This window comes from Amblyomma mixtum, chromosome 5 (genome assembly GCF_055824585.1).
Source record: "Amblyomma mixtum isolate Tamu chromosome 5, ASM5582458v1, whole genome shotgun sequence".
NCBI lineage: Eukaryota > Metazoa > Arthropoda > Arachnida > Ixodida > Ixodidae > Amblyomma > Amblyomma mixtum.
Genome location: NC_143016.1, coordinates 157957387 through 157977802, shown reverse-complemented (window position 1 = coordinate 157977802; position 20416 = coordinate 157957387). Strand labels below are relative to the sequence as shown.

The following is a 20416-nucleotide window of genomic DNA, read 5'->3' as shown; positions in this document are numbered from 1 at the left end:
TCGCTCTGATCGAGATGCCCTCATTTAGAGAGCGAAGCAATGTGGTAACGCGATATTGGAATTATCACTATTGCATGCTTCACGAAATAGTGTTACGCCCCTGCTGCGCTAAACAAAATTTTGACATTTGTACTCGCAAAGCGGAAAAAAGGTAGTGTTATTTGGTAACTTCGAAAGCCTACAGTGTTTTCCTGAACGTAAACTATCATTTATTGCGCAATTAGAACCACAGCTTACTGTGCAAGCAGTCTACAGGGTTACAGATCGTGGATAAAAAAAAAGTTAAATTACTGTACATAACGAGAATAGTGATACTAGGATGGCGTATGTTTTCTGTGCAGTCGCATGTGAGAAATGTTCCGCTAACAAAGGAAGTTACACGCCGCATGCGCTATGAAACTGCCAATTAATTAGTTACTCTTCGGCGTGGCGTGCGCTTTCCTTCCAGGCTGTCCTCACGGGAAAAGTGAAGTCCGAAAAGCCTTTTTTGTACAATTTCCTGAAACCAATGATCGGCGAGAAATCCATTCTGACAGTGTGAGTGACTCATGCACCTTTCTATTGAGTCCTTCGCATGCGCCTCCTTAGAGTAGAAGACTTTGCGGAACCATATTTCAGCGGGATTTCGGTTGCTTCGCGGCGCAAATCAAGGATGTACTCATGCAAGTAATGAGGAGGAAAACGAGCAGTAAACAGTAACTGGACCAACACTGAACCTTGTGGTACCGCGATCAAGGCTTGCAAATTGTTTCTATACAAACTGCATGCAGTAAGCAAATATTCAGGCTTCCAGGCAACGAATAAATCATGGCGCCCTAATTCTTTCACTATTTTCGAGTATAAGCTTTACGTAACGCAGTCAAATGCATTCGAGAGTCCTACAGGTATAGGACGAATTTTGCGCTAATTATCGGTCGCAGAATCATGGTCATAAATAACAGAAGACAGTTCTGTTATTCTCCAGACATTTTTAAGAAATCCATGTTAGTAATCAACGAAAAAGCCTTAAGCAAAGCCTTACTAGCCTCATTAAACGAAGTTCCATTGGCGACGTACACCAGATATGAAGAGTAGGCACCTACCCTCCCCCCCCCCCCCCCCCAAGTCCCTGACCATTAAATTTAAACATTTCAACATGCGCAGCATAAGAAACAATGCAGATGATCTAGCTATATTCCTACAGTCCCTGACCATTAAATTTAAAGTAATAGTTTTAACTGAAACCTGGTTAACAAAGGACCGGACGGCTTACCCACGATCCTGCTCTCTTCTTGCGCTTTTGCGTTGTCAAGGTACCTTCAAATTCTTTTCACAAAGTCATTACAGGAAGGCTCCTTGCCTGATGAATGGAGGCTTGCTAATGTTGTACCTATACATAAATCGGGACCTAGGAATGTTGTTTCAAATTATCGACCAGTGTCCTTGACCAGTGTATTATGCAAAGTTTTAGAGCATGTGTTTTATACTAGTATTATGAATCATCTTAGTATACATTCATTATTAAATACTAATCAACATGGCTTTCGCAGTGGTTACTCGTGTGTCACCCAGCTTACCGAATTTGTACATGACCTGTCAAGTGCTTTAGATAAGGGATATTCTGTTGACTGTATTTTTCTAGATTTTAAGAAGGCCTTTGACGTTGTATCACATTCCTTATTAATACAAAAATTATACTGGTACAACATAAATGAGAACGTTATTAGGTGGATAAAGGAATATTTGAGCGTTAGGCGTCAATGTGTTGTTGTCAACGGGAAACAATCGCATGAGGTGGCTGTAACATCAGGGGTGCCTCAGGGATCCGTCTTGGGCCCATTACTGTTCATAATTTACATGAATGACATCTTTTCAGGTATTTCTTCATACATGCGTCTTTTTGCGGACGATTGTGTATTGTATAGAATTATTAACGATAAAAGTGACTGCGATGCATTACAACAGGATTTGTGTAAAGTGGCCCAGTGGTGTGAGAACTGGAGAATGCATATTAACTTACAAAAATCTGTACATATGTGTTTCACTAAAAAGAAGGTTCCCCATATTTTCACTTATAACATAAATAATAGCAGACTGCTTTCAGTGTTGGAATTTAAATATCTTGGTGTATATTTAACAAGTTCAATGTCTTGGCATCGTCACGTGCATTTCGTTACTGCCAAAGCCTGTCGTGTTTTAGGTTTCCTGCGACGTAATGCTAAACTTTTCCCTTTAAAGACTAAAGAACTGCTGTATAATTCAAACGTTAGAAGCATACTTGAGTATGCTTGCACAGTCTGGGATCCGAAAACCTTGCTTGACGTTCAAAAGCTAGAAAGAGTTCAGAATTTGGCCGTTCGTTTTGTTTTCAATAACTATGGGCGATATTTTAGTGTAACGAGCGCGAAAAAATCATTGGGTTGGGACTCACTTCAAAAACGTAGGAAAGTACTGCGTTTAAAATTATTTCATAATATATTTCATTCTAGAACTGGAATAGACAGAACCAAATATATAGCCAACCCTGATTACGTGTCTTTACGTAGAGATAATTCACTTAAAGTTAAAGAATACAGGTGCCGGACTGACCTTTTTAAAATGTCTTTTTTCCCCAAAACGGTTTCGGAATGGAACAAGCTGCCTGAGGAAGTAGTGTCCATATTATCAAATGATTCATTTTCTTCCATGCTGTGACATTTTTTTGTGTATAATAATTCCGTGTTCTTTCTATCATTGTTATCTTTTTTTTGTAACCACCTGCACGCGGTGGCATTTGTGTACTTTTTCTTCTACCCCCCCCACTGTAATGCCAGCCAATGGCGCTGTGGGTATGATGATAAATAAATAAATAAATAAATAAAGGACGACATTCCGCCTTACTTGCCAGGTTATACGTGCGAAAGCATATGCAGGGAGGAAAAAAGGGGAGGTGGAGTAACTGTTTATATTGAGGAAAGTGTGCGGTATGAAGTTCTAGATAACTTGACCAGGAGTGATCAAAATACAGAAAGCCTGTTTGTTAAAATATCTGATACCGCGATTGGAGACATATACAGACCGCCATCTGATATCACGCCCGATTTTTGTGATTATTTAGAAAGTGCACTGAGTTATGTTGGAGCCATTACAAAGTCGTTTATTATTCTCGGAGATGTGAATATTGATACAATATCGGACAGCACGAATGCAAATGAATTCCGCGACATTATGCACCTGTACGCTTGCACAAATGTTGTGACATTACCTACAAGGGTGACTATTGATACCGCAACGTCCCTGGATATCTGTGTTACCAACATGAGTTGTGAGGATATTTCTGCTGGTGTCATGATATGCGACCTCAGTGACCACCTTACATTATTCTGCTTGGGCCCCCCTGTGACTGGTAAATATAGAAGTAGCAAAGAAATTAGCTGGCATCGCACAATTAATGACCAAAGCCTGCGACATTTTTGCAGCCTAATCGAGAAAGAAAGCTGGGACGACGTTTACAAGGAAACTAGTGCTACAGTCGCCTACAAAATATTCCTGAGTAGGCTGCTACAGTGCTACGATGCAGCTTTTCCCTGGCGCGAGCATAAAACAAAACGAAATAGAATGCGGAAACCCTGGTTGACTGTGGACATTTTTAAACGAATAAGAGAAAAAAACAAGAAGTTTCATGTTTTTCTTAAATGTCGTGATCTGCAGTTACTGGAAGAATTCAAATCCTACAGAAACAAGTTGAACTCAGACCTGAAAAAAGCAAAGATCGAGTACTTTCGGGCTCAAATTCTTCGTGCTCGCAATGACTATAAAAGGTTATGGGAGATGGTTAACGATCTAATGAACAAAAGGCGCTCAAGCCATTGTGTAACAGATATCACAGTCGATGGCGAACGTCTGTCTGATGATCAGCTTGCTGAAGACATGAATCTTAGGTTCATTAGCACAGGGAAATATACAGGCCCACTTGCTAACATGTCCTGCCATACACATGCAAACAGTCCAATGAGCTCTATCTCGCTTTGTCCATGCAGTCCAACTGAAATTTCCAAAATAATCGGAAGCTTGAAAAGTGACGTAGCGCCTGGAGATGACGGTATAAAGGCTTTGCCAATTAAACAAGAAGAATTTAATCTTAAGTTGCATACGGCCAAAGATTTCTTTTTTCGTGTCCACCTGCGCGATCTGTTAAGAACTAACCCCCGAAAATTTTGGTCATCCATCTTACCTCGCGATACTTCATCCACTTCGTTCAGATTAGATAATGACGTCATCAGTGAGCCGGCAGTAATATCAGATGCTTTCAACAAATATTTTCACTGAGTGTTCGTTCCCGATAACAATGTCATTCCACCGCTCACCAATAAAATTTCTTCTTCAGCAATCAGTGATGTTGTGGTAAACCCTAATGGCATCCTAAATCTTGTACTAAACCTCGATGCTAAGAAATGTACCGGTCGAAATGGAATATACAATGCGTTCCTGGTTCGTTACTCCATGTGGTCATCGAAATACCTGCCCATCATATTCAATAAGTCCTTATCATCTGCTACTGTCCCTTCTTCATGGAAATTAGCCAAAGTGCTCCCTCTTTATAAATCCGGTGATAGGCAATGCTTGTCTAACTATAGACCGATTTCTTTGACATCACAATCATGCAAAATGTTGGAACACGTCATTCATAAACACATCATGCTTTTTCTTGCATCCAGTAATTTGCTATCTAACTTTCAGCATGGGTTTAGGCGCGGTTTTAGTACGGTAACACAATTAACAGAAATCACTCATGATATATTACTTAACCTCGATATCGGCAACCAAGTTGATGCCATTTTTATAGATTTCTCGAAAGCGTTCGATACTGTTCTACATTCCAAACTTCTTGCTAAACTAAATGCTGTACTAAACAATCCTCACTTGGTTGATTGGATTTCTAGCTTTCTCTCATCCCGTTCCCAGTTCGTATCTTATAATTATTCTCATTCCGCTGCTGTTGATGTGACGTCAGGAGTGCCTCAGGGTTCCGTCCTTGAACCGCTACTCTTTTTAATATATATAAATGACTTGCCACATAACATTTCTTCTAACATTCGTCTTTACGCTGATGACTGCGTTTTATACGAAGTAATTAATGGCTCTAATGATTATCGTCACCTCCAAGAGTCATTTGCTATGTTTTGTAGTTGGTGTAGTACCTGGCAAATGCGAATTAATTTCAACAAAACCATCCTCATGTCTTTTTGTAACAAATCTTCCGTTTCCCATTTTAGTTACTCGTTCAATGGCCGTGTGGTAGATAGGGTCTCTCAGTATAAATATCTTGGTGTCATATTCACGCATAACATGTCTTGGTCTAAACACATTGATTACGTATGTAATAAAGCATTAAAAAAACTAGGTTATCTACGACGCACGCTACCCAATTCACCAAAAGACACAAAGCTACTGTTGTATAAATCTCTAATCCGCCCTGTTCTTGATTACGCAGCTGTAGTGTGGAACCCGTACAAGCAGTTTGAAATTAACATGTTAGAAGCAGTCCAGAAAAAAGCTGTGCGTTTTATATGTCATCGTTATGATCGCGATTTCTCACCCTCTTCTACACTTCTCTCATTGAATTGAACCACGCTCTCCGCCCGTCGCCACACTGAATCACTAAAATTCTTACATTGTATCGTCAATTCCTCGGTAAGGCTCTTAGTTAACCACTACATTAACTTTGCACCTTTATCTTCTACAAGAAGTCATCACGAGCTAAATTTAATACCGTATTTTGCACGTACTAATTTGTTCAAATTCAGTTTTTTTCCCCGTTCAATAGAAGCCTGGAATTCTCTACCTGGATCCATTCGTTCATCTCCAGTTCAAAGTTTTATAACTGCCATGGAAGACACATAATACCTGAATGTTCCTACCGTGCCATTAACAGTTCCTTTTTTCTTTGTTACTTTTTGTGTGTTTTGAACTTCATTGTGCTCACTTTGTACATTTTGTTGTATTTTGTTACCTTTAGTATTTTGCTTTTTGTTTTTTCCCACTCCTGCCATAGCCCATATAATTGCGCTGCAGTATGTATAAATAAATAAATAAATAAATAAATAAATCATATTCGTCATGTGTTGTCCTATATAATCACCTAATGCTTCTTACTGGGGAGTTTCCGGATGACCTAAAGATAGCTAAAGTAGTACCCGTGTATAAAGGGGGCGGTGCAACAAATATGAATAACTACCGGCCAATCTCTGTTCTAACTGTATTCTCAAAAATATTTGAGCGCGTCATTAATGATATACTTACCAGCTTTTTTCAGAAAAATAAAACAATAGCTGATGCACAGTATGGTTTTCAAGCAAATAAGTCTACGGAACAAGCTCTTATACATATAAAAGACAAAATTATTGAAAACATAGAGAAGAAACTCTTAACCCTTGGTCTCTTTATAGATCTTCGGAAAGCGTTTGATACTGTGCCGCATGACATATTGATAAACAAGCTAGAGATCTGCGCGATTCGGGGCGTTGCTCTGAGGCTGTTGCAAACGTACCTGAAAGACAGATCACAGTATGTAGTCATAAACGATCGCACTTCGAGTAGAATGAAGATACAACACGGCGTCCCTCAAGGATCAATTTCGGGGCCTTTACTCTTTCTTATATATGTGAATGATATAACTATGGTACCAGGATCCTCCCAGTTAATCATGTATGCTGACGACACGAACATATTTTTTACAGGAACAACAAAAACATGCCTTGAAAAATCTGTCAATGAATACTTATTGAAACTTTCCAGGTGGCTACAAGCCAATCGCATTACTCTAAATACAACAAAATCTAAATACGTAATTTTTAAAGCCACAAGCGTTAGGGACCAGAATCCTATTAGCATCAGATATGAAGGTAGCCTGTTGGAGGAGGTCACTGAGCAAAAATTCTTGGGTGTATGGTTCAGCAGTGATCTGTCCTGGAACGCCCATGTTAGTTGCCTTAAGTCCGATTTATCACGGGTCATTGGTTGTCTTTACAGAATCTAGCACTTGATTCCATCTTGGATGAAGCAGACACTATATTATTCTCTATTCTATTCTAGAATAAGTTATGGTATTTTAGTCTGGGGTACGACAACTGATTCTAATTACAAAAAATTAATTACTTTACAGAAAAAAGTGTTACGCATATGCAAAAATTATCATGGCGAGAAAAGGGAACTAAGAACGCATCCACTTTTTTTAAAGTACAATATGCTGAGGGCAGATAAGGTATACTACTTTAAGTTGCTACAATGGATACATAAAAATCGTCTGTACGTCACATCAACCGCCAGAGTAAACTTGTACGCTATCAGAGACCCGAAAATAGAGATGCCGAGGATAAGGACAAATTATGGTCGTCAAGCACTGTCTTTTCAAGTTATCAGAATTCTCAATAGAAGAGATATAAAAAAATTCAGGGGGCACTTTGACTGTCTAAAGTGGGTAGAGGCGGAAGCGTTTTCCGCACCACCTTCGCTGTTTCTGTGGCACTGTTGGTATCACATATAATTGAGTACTAATTACTAAGTGATGGCAAATCACTAACTAATTGTTAATTACTGATTAATCCCTGAATACTACTTAACTGCTAATTAATGACGCTTAAGCTCCGCCTTTAGGAGTGGAACGCGACAGCGCGTTGTAGCGCTGCCAGAGAGTCCACGGAACGCCACCACCCGTTCGGCGCGATGCCTTGCCCTTTGAACGCAACGCTTTTTGAGGAAAGGAAATGGCGCAGTAATTCTCTGTCATCTCGGTGGACACCTGAACCGCACCGTAGAGGAAGGGAGGCAGTGGGAGTGAAAGAAGATAGATAAAGAGGAGCCGTAATGAAGACAATGAAAATTGTATTTGAGGAAAGGAAATTACGCAGTAACTGTCTCACATATCTCGGTGGACACCCGTCAAAATTCAGGGGGGCACTTTTTTGAGCTAAAGTGGGGTCACTGATGTGTGGTTAAGATGTTAAGCTTGGACTTAAGAGTGGAACGCGACAGCGTCTTGCAACGCTGCCAAGGAGTCCATAGAACGCCATCACCCATTCGGTTCTACACCTCGCTCGTCGGTAAATTGGTTTTTGAGGAAAGGAAATGTATCTGTCTGTCATTTGTCGGTGGACACCTAAACCTCGCCGGAAGGGAATGGAGGAAGATGAGAGTGAGTGAAGACACCGTATTCACTAGACGCGCCTTTGTTCATTCGAAACCATCGAGCTGGCATGGCCGACGTTACGAGAACATTATATTCTCATAAAAAGGGCTGCAGGGCCACCTCAGTATCCTCCTCACTTTCAATTTTCGTCTCCTGGACGGCGATAACATCAAGGTGGGCTTGTCGGCGGGTTGCTGGTTGTTTCTGCGCAAGACACTCCCCTGTTCGGGCTTGACCTATAATGTCGATAATGAGGGCCGGTTGATATGCTGCGATTTTCTTCTCTATGGCGACTAATGAATGTCTATGCATTTAATACTGTGCCACAGCGCATTACTCTTTTTGAATGCATTGCCAGCTTACTGGACTGTGACCGGCACGTTGTGCTAATGGGTGACTTTAATTGTGTGTGCGACCCAGCTGATCGTGCCGGTCCTGATACACCCAGCGATAGGAGCGGTGAATTTTTGTCTGTTGTTACGGAAGATGCAGGGCTCATTGATACCGGAAGTTCATGTCCTGGTTTCCGCTTATTCACACGCATTCAGGGCCATTCTCACGCTCGCCTAGATCGAATTTATGCATCTTTTTCACTTGTCTCCAGAGGATTGGTCTGTGAGACTGTACCAGTTTCGTTGTCTGATCACTGCATGGTGGTTGCTCGCCTCGGAGGCAGTGTTTGTTCAAAATTTAGGCCGAAATGGGCGCTTTGGAAGCTGAACTCTTCAGTAATTAATGATGAAGAGTTTGTCATTCGTGTCCGCTCGCAACTGGAATCCTGTCTCTCGAGCAAGATGCCGTTGTTCGCCGCTTGGGAAATGTTTAAGCAAGACGTGCGTGCTACAGCTATAGAAATTGGTTCCGTGCGGTCCTTTCACAGGAAACATCAGGAGCAGACACTCAGGAAAAATTTGTACAATCTGTATGAAATGGAATGCGAAGCACCTGGTTTATATACGGATGAATTAGCTAGTATCAAAAGTGAGTTACAACGATTTGATGCAGAACGTTACCGGGGTGCCCGTGTTCGATCTCGTACCAAGCGTGATCTCCAATGTGAGCACCCGACACGACAGGCTTTGCTTGATGAGCGCCGTCATGCGACTGCGAAGTTTATTTCGGGGATGATGTCCAATGGCAGACTAGTGTCCAGTACAAATGAGGTGATGACCGTATTTGTAGATTATTACACAGACTTGTTTAGTGCTTCACCTGATGTGCATAATTCGGAAATTTTGGCGTATTTCAGCACCTTAGTGAGCCCTTTATCAGAAGATGATTGTTCTGTTATTAGCGGCTCTTTCACGCAGGAAGAGGTGGAACATGCAATTGATCAGTTACCCGTCTCAAAAACGCCTGGTCCTGACGGCATTTCAAGCGAATTTTACAAGGCTTTTAAATCTATTCTCACTCCTGTCCTGCTGCGGGTCTTCACAGTGGGGCTGGATATAGGAGCCCTTCCTCAGTCTTTTACAAAAAGCCACACAGTCCTAATTCCGAAAACTACTGATGAAGGAAAACTGCGCTCCGTAGAAGGTTATCGGCCCATTACATTGGCAAATGTGGGTTACAAAATTTTTGCTAAAGTCTTGTCAAATCTCCTGCAATTTGCAATGTCGGTACTCATTGGATCTCACCAGACTTGCGGTTTGAGAGGCCGCTCCATTCAAAGTAATGTGCACATTGCGCGGACAATACTTGAATATTCCTCCAGCTGTCATGAGCAGCTTGCCCTCCTTCAGATTGACCTTGCGAAAGCATTTGACCGCGTACGCCATTCATTTCTGTTTTCACTTCTAGAGCGAGCAAACGTGGGTTCTACTGTACTTAAAGGGGTGCAACTTTGCTACAGCAACTGTTCAACACGATTGATCATTAATGGCCAGCTCTCGAACCCTGTGCCAATCCGCTCTTCTGTGAAGCAAGGCTGTCCGATGTCTCCTCTGCTTTTTGCTCTTTACCTGGAACCGCTTTGTTTGAGTGTTTTGCGTAACAGTAATATCCATGGGTTCCCTATTTTGGGTAATGAAGTCAAATTGCTGGCATATGCTGACGACCTTGCATTTTTCTGCATTGACAAGCCCAGCATTGATAATGTGTTGTCCACAATAGATCAATTCGGCATCGTTTCTGGTACTCAAATGAATCGCTCCAAAAGTTCTGGCCTATGGTTTGGTTCATGGGGCACAACTCCACCTCTGTACGCTGGCATAGAATGGTCTTGTGTGCCTCCTAAATATCTTGGCGTTCCACTTCATGCCTACAAATCCAGTGCCCATTACTGGAGAGAGCGAGTTCCGGCTGTTGAGCGTTATGCTCAGACGTTTGTACCGCATCGCCTCTCAATTTTTGGTCGAACCCAGGCTTGCAACACCTGGCCCAATTTGATAGAAGGCTGGAGCAGAAACTAAGCTCTGCGGATCTGGGGTGGGTTAGGAAAATTTAGATATGTAGTCGACTTTTGGTTTTCCTTAATGTCCCTGATGAAAATGCCCTGGCCTCTGTCGCAGATGCGGTGGTGGGGCTGTTCGTGGGTTGGTCTTATTCCCTGAGATTCACCACTGAACATCCGAAAAATGGGTGCATTCAATTTCTTGACTTGCGGCTGTGCCTTCGGGGGATCATTCACGACTGTTGGGCCTACATGCCGAGGTCGAAGAAAGAAATTCTACCTTTCACATTTTCCCATACAAGTTAGTGAAAAGGAGCTTTGCGCCTTCATGTCTCCGGTCCGCCTTGTCTAAGTCGTGTGCATACAGGGTTGATGAAAGTTTTGGCTTAAAAGTTAGTAGATTGAAGGAGTCAGGTTTCCGAATCGACCTAATCAGCGTCATGTCTGAGTCATTACTGAAGAACTACCGAAAAAAGAAGAAACCGGAGAGTGTACAGGGTTCTCAAGAACAGAATCCATCCAAAAAGGCATTTGAGGTGATACCTTACATGCACAGTGTCACTCAACCTTAAGAAGGTAGCCCAGAAGGCTGGTGTTTGTCTTGTGTTTACCGCTCCGTATGAGCTTTCTAAATTTTGTAGGCTTGTTGACGAAGGGCACACGAAGAAAAATTCCTTTGGGGTCAACCACCAAACTGCGTTTGTTCCTTGTGAGGCAGGTGTCGTGTACGGCGTTCCCCTTAGCTTCGGCCGGATTTACGTGGGCCAGACAGGGAAATGCGTGAACAAGGCTGCGCGACCACGCAGCGTCGCTAAGGACGGGTGATGGTTCAAACCTTCCCCTGCACTGCAAAAAATGCAAGGACTGCGAGGGCGGGTGTCTGCCCAACTTGAATGCGACAAGTATCATCAGGCGCGGAAGAAAACGAATAGATAGAGAGATATTCGAGGCCTCGAACAGAATCGCCGCAGGTAACGACTTGTGTGTCAGTTCTACATCGGTGTTATCACTGGAAAAAGAACATAGTTCCTCGGTATCTCATAGCTGAAGCGGCAGTGCTTTCATACAGTTTTCGCCTTTGACATGTGCCGATTGTATTCTTCTGTCACATGATGGGTTTAGGTTTTTTTGGCGTATTTTTTTTATATCGACCGTAGAGCTACGTCATGTTTTTATTTGGGTTTTTATCTTGCTGACACGTGCTGAATTACCTGGCGCACGCTCAATGAGCGTGCATCACTGCATCGACCGCGCATCAGTTACTAGTGCGCTCCTGTCCGTCCTGTTCTCCCTGTGTTTTTCGTGTTTCTTTTTGTGTGTGTGTGCCGTTTTTAGATGGATCGTTACCAACTAGCCAAACTTTCTGCTTTACTGAACTCAGGGCTGCAACCTAATGTCGCCTGGAAGAAAGGGATTTGATCACAATCAAAATATAATGGGAAGCATGTTCTAGATAAAACTTTATCTTAGCTCAACCTCCCTACCTAGTACCGTTGCATTGTTACCATCGGATAAAGCATGCACGTCCCCTCATACCTCGATACGCTTCGTACGAGTAGATTATATGACTTCCCTAGAATATTTTTTTTTTTCGTACACTCGTGTCCAGTAAAATTTTGATCGTTATATCATCATGAACACCGGCATGACTACGCTGCAGCAGCGCAAAGGCGTCTCCCATGTCTTCCAACCCTGTCCTTTGGTGCTGCGGCCACCGCATACCCGCAAACTTCTTAACCTCATTCGCCCACCTAACTTTCTGCCACCCCCTGCTACGCCTGCCTTCTCCTGGAATCCAATCCGCTACTTAAAACGTGCTGAGCCTATGTATAATCGATAGCATGTCCTGCCCAAGCACATTTATTCCTCTTGATTTCGACTGGGATGTCATTAACAGGCGTTTGTTCCCTCACCCACTCTGCCCACTTCTGGTCTCTGAACGTTACACCTATTATTTTTCTTTCCATAGCTCTCTGTATTGTCCTTAACATAAGCTGAACCCTTTCGTTAGCCTCCACGTTTTTGCCCCATAGGTCAGTACGGGTAAGATATAGCTGTTTTATGATTTTCTCTTGAGGGATACTTGTAAACTGCCATTCATGATCTGAGAGAACCTGCCATACGGACTCCACCCTATTCTTATTCTTCTAGTTATTTCCCTCTCATGATCCGGATCAGCGGTCACTACCTGCCCTAAGTAGACGTATTCATTAACTACCCTAAGTAGACATAATCTTTTACTACTTCCAGCACTTCGCTACCAATTGTGAACTGCTGTTTCCTTGCTAGAATGTTGAACACTATTCTGGTTTTCTGTATGTTAATTTTTAGACCCACCGTTCTGCTCTGCGTGTCTAACTCATTGATCATGCTTTGCAGGTCATCTCCTGAGATACTTATCAAGGCAATGTCATCAGCGAATTGGAGATTACTGAAATATTCTCCGTTAATCGATTCACTCTTATCGCCAACTGTCCCCAATTCAGACCTACCAGGTCTAACTTTGCGATTAACGAATCAGGATATTGAAAAGAAGTTTTAAACGGGAGAAAAATGTTGCAAAACGCTAATTGGGCATATAGACCAAGAAGCGCTTCGGGTATATGATCTAAGCCACTAGACTGCGACATTAAGACTCCGAAAAAAAAAAACAAAACACGCCTAACGGAGAAATGGGGGCGTCCGACTTTCCGTGCTCACGGGAGGCCAGGTTTGACTAATACTGTGCGCTGATGAATCATCAGGCTCCGTGAAGGGTTTTTTAAATATGATCTTCAGTGAAAATACCGTATTTGAAACCAAACACACTGCCGTACACTTTGGAGGGGAAATTATCTTTCTGATGTTGTCGTGCGTTGTGGTTACATAAAAAAAAGGAACCGGCGTCGCGTCCCATCGTTTACTCCTTGGCATTTTGCATCGCGTAATAATGCATCGGTACCAACACGGCTGCGTGTTACCACTCTTCAATTCGCTTGCTTGCCGGTCTTGCTTTTTCTTGTATAAAAAAATTTTTGCTTTTTTTATACCAGTGAGTGCCCTACAATGGCTTCGAACCAGCCACATGCAGAAAGCGAGGTGCGCCGACGGCTTTTTGGTTTGGTCAGCGGCCATGTGGTATTTCAGTTGTCAGGGGCATTTGGATTACAACCCAGCATCTGCTGCAATCATACGGTGCGGACGCTAACACCAGGCGATTGTCACTGTATAGCTATCTGACAAGTCATGAGCCCACCCTTGAGAACGTGCATCACTACTACGAGAATATGATAGTTACTCTTTCTCAGAAGAAAGGTTGTTATTCGGCATTTGATGATTTCAAGCAGCAGACTACTGCTTATAGTGCACGTGACCGAAAAGGAAAACTTCCGGAGTTTACAACACGTGAGAAAGAAAAACAATTACACTGGAGGATTGTTCTTTTAGTCGTTTGTCGTAGGAAGTTCGTATAAATTAGTTTCCAGAGCTAATGACGCACGCTTCTACCGTTTGGCATGCACCACCTAATCAGAACAGCGGCGAGTAAACAATATTAGTACAAGTGACCAATCGCTGGAGCAGCAGGATGGCAAAGCGGGGAGCTGCGGTCCACGAACACGCCGGTAGCCAGTTAGGGGTCGTTCACACTCTGCAGCCCTTGAGGTTGTTCGGCGGACAGTCATCGCCGGCGAGTAAATCTCTTTGTTTTCCTTTTTTCCGCCGCTCCGGTTGTGAGTAACTTGTGAAGATTTTTACATTTCGCCACTGTGCACAATGGGCAGTTAATTTCTCCTGAAGACGAACACTCTTTTTTTATTTATTTTTATTTTATTTATTTAAAACATACTGCAGTCATTGAAGACCAAGCAGGAGGGCGATACAGGTCATAAGTAAACGCAATTCAGCGCCACCATTAGCAAGCAATCACAAAAAAAAAACACAAGCAATCATAAGCAATCAACAGGTCAAAGCAGTCAAAGCAATCAAACGTGCAGCATGCAGTGCAAACACAGAAAAAGAATAAAAGAAATAAATCAGCAAAAAGCGAAGAGTAACATCAACCCAGAGCTTTTCGTACTCGTTCTTCGAAAACATTTGCATCATGCGCGGAAAAAACTTCTATTGGGAGTGCATTCCATTGTGAGACAGTGCGCGGAAAAAATGAGTTCTTAAACCTGTTAGTACGCGCAAAGATTGGTTCCAGGTTGTAAAGATGGGTGTGCCGAGTTTGACGACCCTCACGTGGATGAGTGAACAATTGCGCGTTGATACCAAGTTGGTCATTGCAGAGCCGATACAGAAACCGCAGCCTGGAAATCTTTTTTCTACTTTCTAAGGTCAAAATGTTGTTAGCACTCATTAGAGACGATGGAGAATCTAATCTGCGGTATGAATTGAATATGAAACGAACTGCCTTTCTCTGTACCATTTCTAGTTTATTCACGTCTTTTTTCAAGTGAGGGTCCCATACTGTACAGCCATATTCCAGTTGAGGTCTGATAAGGGTATTGTATGCAAGCAGCTTAACATTGGAAGGGGCCGACCTTAATTCGAAACGAAGAAACCCTAGTTTCCTAAGGGCTGATGTACAGATTTTATTAATGTGGCTGGTCCAGTTCAAGTTGTTAGTTATCGTAACACCTAAGTATTTACACTCGTTGACCTGAACTAATGGATATTCGTTGATTTTGTACAAAAACTGAGCCGGAGATTTCTTGTTAGTTACCCGAAGAAGGACAGATTTTTCTCTGTTTAATTCCATAGACCAAAGATTACACCACTGGTTCACAGCATTAAGGTTATTGTTCAAAACGATTTGGTCATTGGTACAACGGATAGTTTTGAATAGGACACAGTCATCTGCAAACAGCCTTATACTAACGGATGCGGTGTCAACTGAGGCAACGATGTCATTAATATATATGAGGAATAAAATGGGGCCAAGGACACTTCCCTGGGGGACCCCAGAGCCAACCGGTAGAATTCCAGATGAGCAGCCATTGACGTGGACGAACTATTTTCGGTTATTAAGGTAGGCTTGAATCCATTTCACAATCGGTAGAGGAAGACCAGTGTTCTGGAGCTTTAAGATTAGTTTGCTGTGTGAGACGCGGTCAAACGCTTTACTGAAGTCAAGAAATACCATGTCAATTTGCTCGCCCCTATCAAGTGAGGATGCCACTTCGTGAATGGTAGTTACTAGTTGAGTAACAGTTGAAAGACCTCTCCGAAATCCATGCTGGAAACGCGTTAAAACACTGTGCTTTTCAAGAAATGCGATTATGAAATTGGACAAGACATGTTCCATGAGTTTACACGTACTGGAGGTTAATGAAATTGGGCGATAGTTACTAACATCAAGGCAGTCACCTTTTTTTGAAGATTGGAATAACTCGGGCTATTCGCCAATCGTCAGGAAGAACACAGTCTCGCAATGATAACTGGAACAGATGAGTAAGAATATGGGCCAGGGGTTCCGCATAGCGGCGCAGGAATACGTTGGCACTGCCTCGGCTGCAGTAGATTTTTTTCATTGAAAGCAGCTATTTCAATCAGTGTCTCAATGGCGTCCCTCATAGCCTAAGTTGCTTCGGGACGTTAAACCCCAAATAACCGGTGTTTCATTGCTACATTTCAATCACTGAAATCCCAGAGCCGAAACGAGGGGGAAGCCACTGAGGAGGCTTAGATATTCGAGACAGCTGAGTTCTGGTCGCGTCAATGTTCATTTCGCGTTCATGGTTTACGGAATGGTGTAATCCTTATCTGCTTGCTCGCAACTCCTCTCCTGGTTCAGAGGCGGCGATGTCTGGAAGGCCAAGCGCCGTTTCGTCTCAACATTTTTCCATACAAGTACCGTGGACGGATACTTGGGCTGTATGCGTGACAACGCCGACTCTCTGGTTGCCCGAATCGAGAAGCTACTCAGAGAATCACCCGGCGAGCCCGTACTCTGCCTCGACAATGTCCAAAAGTGCACTCTGGAAGTCATCGGACGTGAGTACTCGGTGCTAACTAGGAAGCGCGCCTCAGCACGTCCCTACGACAGCTTTCAACCCCTAATGTGGCGCGTGTTCCTCTCTTTTCTGGTGAACATGTAGACGTAATCGAACATCTCATCTTACACTCGAATGTGGGGGTATCCATTCCGATGTTGATGCAGGCAGTCATTCCCTCGTGAAGTCCTAGGGTTTAATGATAAATGTAATGTGAATGGATTTGTGGCAGAAGTTTACAAAAAGCTTTGGAAGATTCGTGGCACAGCAGCAGGACTGTGACATGATCCGGATAAAAAATTGTATTAAAAGAAAAACTGCGAACTTAAAGACAATACCATTAAGTTTGAGGAATTTCTTAAGGTTTTTGGTTTGTGGGAGTTTATGAGGGCTGCCGTATTGAAGGGTTCCAGAAATTTCAACCACCTGGGGCTGTTTAATGTGCACTGACACAGAGGAGAGCACAGGCCTCTAGAATTTCACTTCCAATGAAATTCAATCCCAGCGGCCGGGATCGAACCCGCGTCTTTCGTGTCACCAGATTGTTTAAAGAGTGCTAGCGAACAGACAAACACACCGAGCATGGAGGCAACTGCCACCACCCTGTTTCATAGGGGACGCTCCTATCTTCCATTCATTCATTTGTCTGCCCCAGCATTCGTGCAATGCCTGTTCGCTTCACGTTTTGTTCGACGCACCGCTTATGTTCAAAAAGGCTGAACGTCATGCGATGTGCTGCTTTACTTCATGCTCTTCCGTTACTGTTTCTTCCATTAGCGCAGCAGAATGACTAATTGCTTCTTATGGTATTCTATTTTTCGTCTCGGGGCCGCAAAGCAACTTCCCCCATAGTAATGGCCAATAAGCAGCCTAGTTTGTCATTAAAGGGACACTGAGAAGAAATTGAAGTTGGCTTGTATCGACAGAATACCAGCTCCTGATTACAAAAACGACACTCATACCGACAACAAAGCTCTTGTAACGTAGAAAAGAGCAAGAACCAAAAAACAGGTATCGCCGCCACAGGCCAAACTCGCAAGTACAAGAGTGCTGACGTCATAGGACCAAACAGTGTTGCTAGAACCAATGGTTCTAGTAACAATGGCACACGAGGATCCACAAATCACTGAGGAGCAGCCAATGCATGCGTAAATCTCCTTGACGTCGCCAGATGGCGCCACGTACCCGGCAGCGACGCGCGCGCCTGCAGCATCGGGACCAATAAGCGCCTGCTCACCGGCTGTAGGCGGGCTCCCGGTATTCCGCTAACGGTAACAAGGTACACAGTAGCAAGGTACACGGTGTGCTAAAGGCAAAAGGTGTCTATTTGCGAGAACTTCGTTGACGACTTCGAGAACAGGATCCATCGTAACGCTGGCAAAACCCCGGTGCAAACGTAAGCGAAGCGACGGTAGCGACGGCCGCAATAGCTGATAGATGCCTTCAACGTGCGGCCGGTAGTAGCTTTCATTACGGCTGCTGCTAGGCCGCTCTGCTGGCCCACAGAAATCACGGAGTCTGCGTTACGTCATGTGCACGTCATGTTTCACGTCACTTAGTCCTGTGTCGTCATAGGATAATCCCAAGTTTGAATCTGAGCGGCAGGAAAAACTTGTTCAACTTGGAATCCAAATTTGTTCGAAATAAATGCATCTTTCGCTGCCGGCCAAGTGGCAACAAAGCCATGAAATGCCAAACTATCGGATTTTGCTATAAAAAAAATTTTGTTGGAGCTCTCCTCACTGTCCCTTTCAATAAATAGTATTTCATTCACAGTAGTCTTCACCGCCTGCTCATCGTCTGTGCCCGTTTTGAGCGGTGTAATAGCGTTCTGCGGCCCAATATCCAGGCAGGCAACGGCAGCATGGCGATGTAAACATTGCGGCCGCAACTAAAAACTCTTTCTCAAGAAGTAAGGTCACACGAGTGCATTTATGGTGCTTACTTCCCTGTGGGGTTCAAACCATCAGAAAAACATTGTTGTGTGTGCGACAGGTGTCGTTTACAGCATTCCCTTTTGCTGCGGCCATTTCAATGTCCGCCCGACGGAGGAGCTCGTAAACTATGGGCTACGAGAGCATGCAACGTAGCTCGCACCAAGATTTGGTTCGAACATTCTCATGCACTGCAAATAAATCAAGGGTGGGAAGAAAAGCACGAACGGCGAGATAGAGTGCATCCCAGGCTTGAATGATGCTGGAATCATCGGCCGCGAGAAGCAGAAGATTAACATTGATATCTTGGAGGCCTCCAACGTAATCGTGGAAGTGAGGCATGCATCTGCTTGTCACCGGGGATACTGCTGGATACAGTACGTAAGTTCCTAACGGCTAAGTATACGCTTTATCATATGCGCCGCCATTAAGTTTTCACTTTTACACACGCAGGATTCGCTTAAGGGCGCTTTTAGGCTTTCTTCCGTCTTTTTATTATTTTTCTTTACTTCAAGAATATAGCCTCATCACGATTAGTTTGTATCATTTTTCTAGGCTTCTGACAAGTGCAGAAAGGAGGCGCCCATGCTCACTGAGGAGAAGTGTTCTACGATTTTGTGTCATTTGCTAGTGCGCGTCTGTTCATCCTACTCTAAACATAGTGTTTCGCCCTTTTGGGACGCTCTGTTTTAACGGCGATATATGTCAAATGTTCAAGAGTTTCCCGGTGGCGTGAACACATTTCGCTCTTCGCTTCTTCGCAGGTTTCTCCCTGGGTGTGGACCTCGGCGTTCAGAAAGAGAAAAACGGAAACTATGACTCCTACTTCTACTTGTGAGTCAAAGCGTTGACTGCCCTCTCGATGCTAATATATTCTTTGTTGCGAAGTCTTTCTTAGCGTGTATAAAGGCCGTGCTCAACTTTTTGTGTGAAACAGGCCTGGATACTCGTCTGTGACCGCCTGTGCACTACCTACATGGTTAATGACATGTGTCGGTGTTTGTATTGCAGACACCAGTTTTATGAGTTTTATGTGCGTCTACTAACCGCGATGCGAGTGCCAGCCAGTGTGTGTGTGTGTGTGTGTGTGTGTGTGTGTGTGTGTGTGTGTGTGTGTGTGTGTGTGTGTGTGTGTGTGTGTGTGTGTGTGTGTGTGCGTGCGTGCGTGCGTGCGTGCGTGCGTGCGTGCGTGCGTGCGTGTGTGTGTGTGTGTGTGTGTGTGTGTGTGTGTGTGTGTGTGTGTGTGTGTGTGTGTGTGTGTGTGTGTGTGTGTGTGTGTGTAGACATCACCCGTGAAACTCATTGTATTATGCCATCATCGACCTTCATTCGCAGTTTCCTTTTCCTCCTCATCCCTTTCCCCTGTGTGGAGTAGCAGGCCAGAGCCATGTTACCATCGGCCGACCTCTCCACCTTTTCCCCATTAAAATTTCTTTCTCTCTCTCTCTTTCGTACCCACAACTAAGGAACTGAATCTCTTTTAAACCTGTACGAGTTTAACATCATTTCCTTTTGACTATGGATTTGTTAGCGCATCCAAGGTGCAGGGAAAAATTTAACTTTGCCGTTAACCAAATTTCCGTGATAAGATTCAGAGGGATTAAGTGACAGTAAACCAACCCGTGACGCCGAATGCCGGGACGCAGTGTTGGTTTCAGGTGAAACAAAATTATTGATCAAGAGCCTCTCACTTCTAAGGGAAATAAACTTTATTATGAAAGCTTCCTCGAGCATGTCCGTTAACATAAAGACTTTGATAAGAAGCCCACAGTAACAACCACAAAACGAAGAAAAAAATTGGCCATTTAATTTTCGTCGTAAAGGTACTTTGTCTTCCCTTGCTGATAAGGAAAGAAAATTGCTTTATCTTGCCCTCAAGGTCTGAACCTTAAAACGGCAATATTGCCGACCTGTCTAGCCCCTCATCAAAAGGCCGCAAACGCCTTTACAATTTTTTTAGCTCTGGCAA

The 20416-nt window shown here is 43.5% G+C and overlaps 1 protein-coding gene across 1 annotated transcript in view; it reads left to right on the top strand.

Moving 5' to 3' along the window:
• Positions 1 to 20416, top strand: part of LOC149344276 (cytochrome P450 4V2-like) — a 64770-nt gene that overhangs the window by 22247 nt on the left and 22107 nt on the right. The window contains exons 3-5 of the mRNA XM_089547197.1: positions 449 to 537; positions 16315 to 16514; positions 19212 to 19281. Coding sequence (XP_089403323.1) covers positions 449 to 537; positions 16315 to 16514; positions 19212 to 19281 — 359 coding nt within the window. The remainder of the gene's footprint in view (positions 1 to 448; positions 538 to 16314; positions 16515 to 19211; positions 19282 to 20416) is intronic.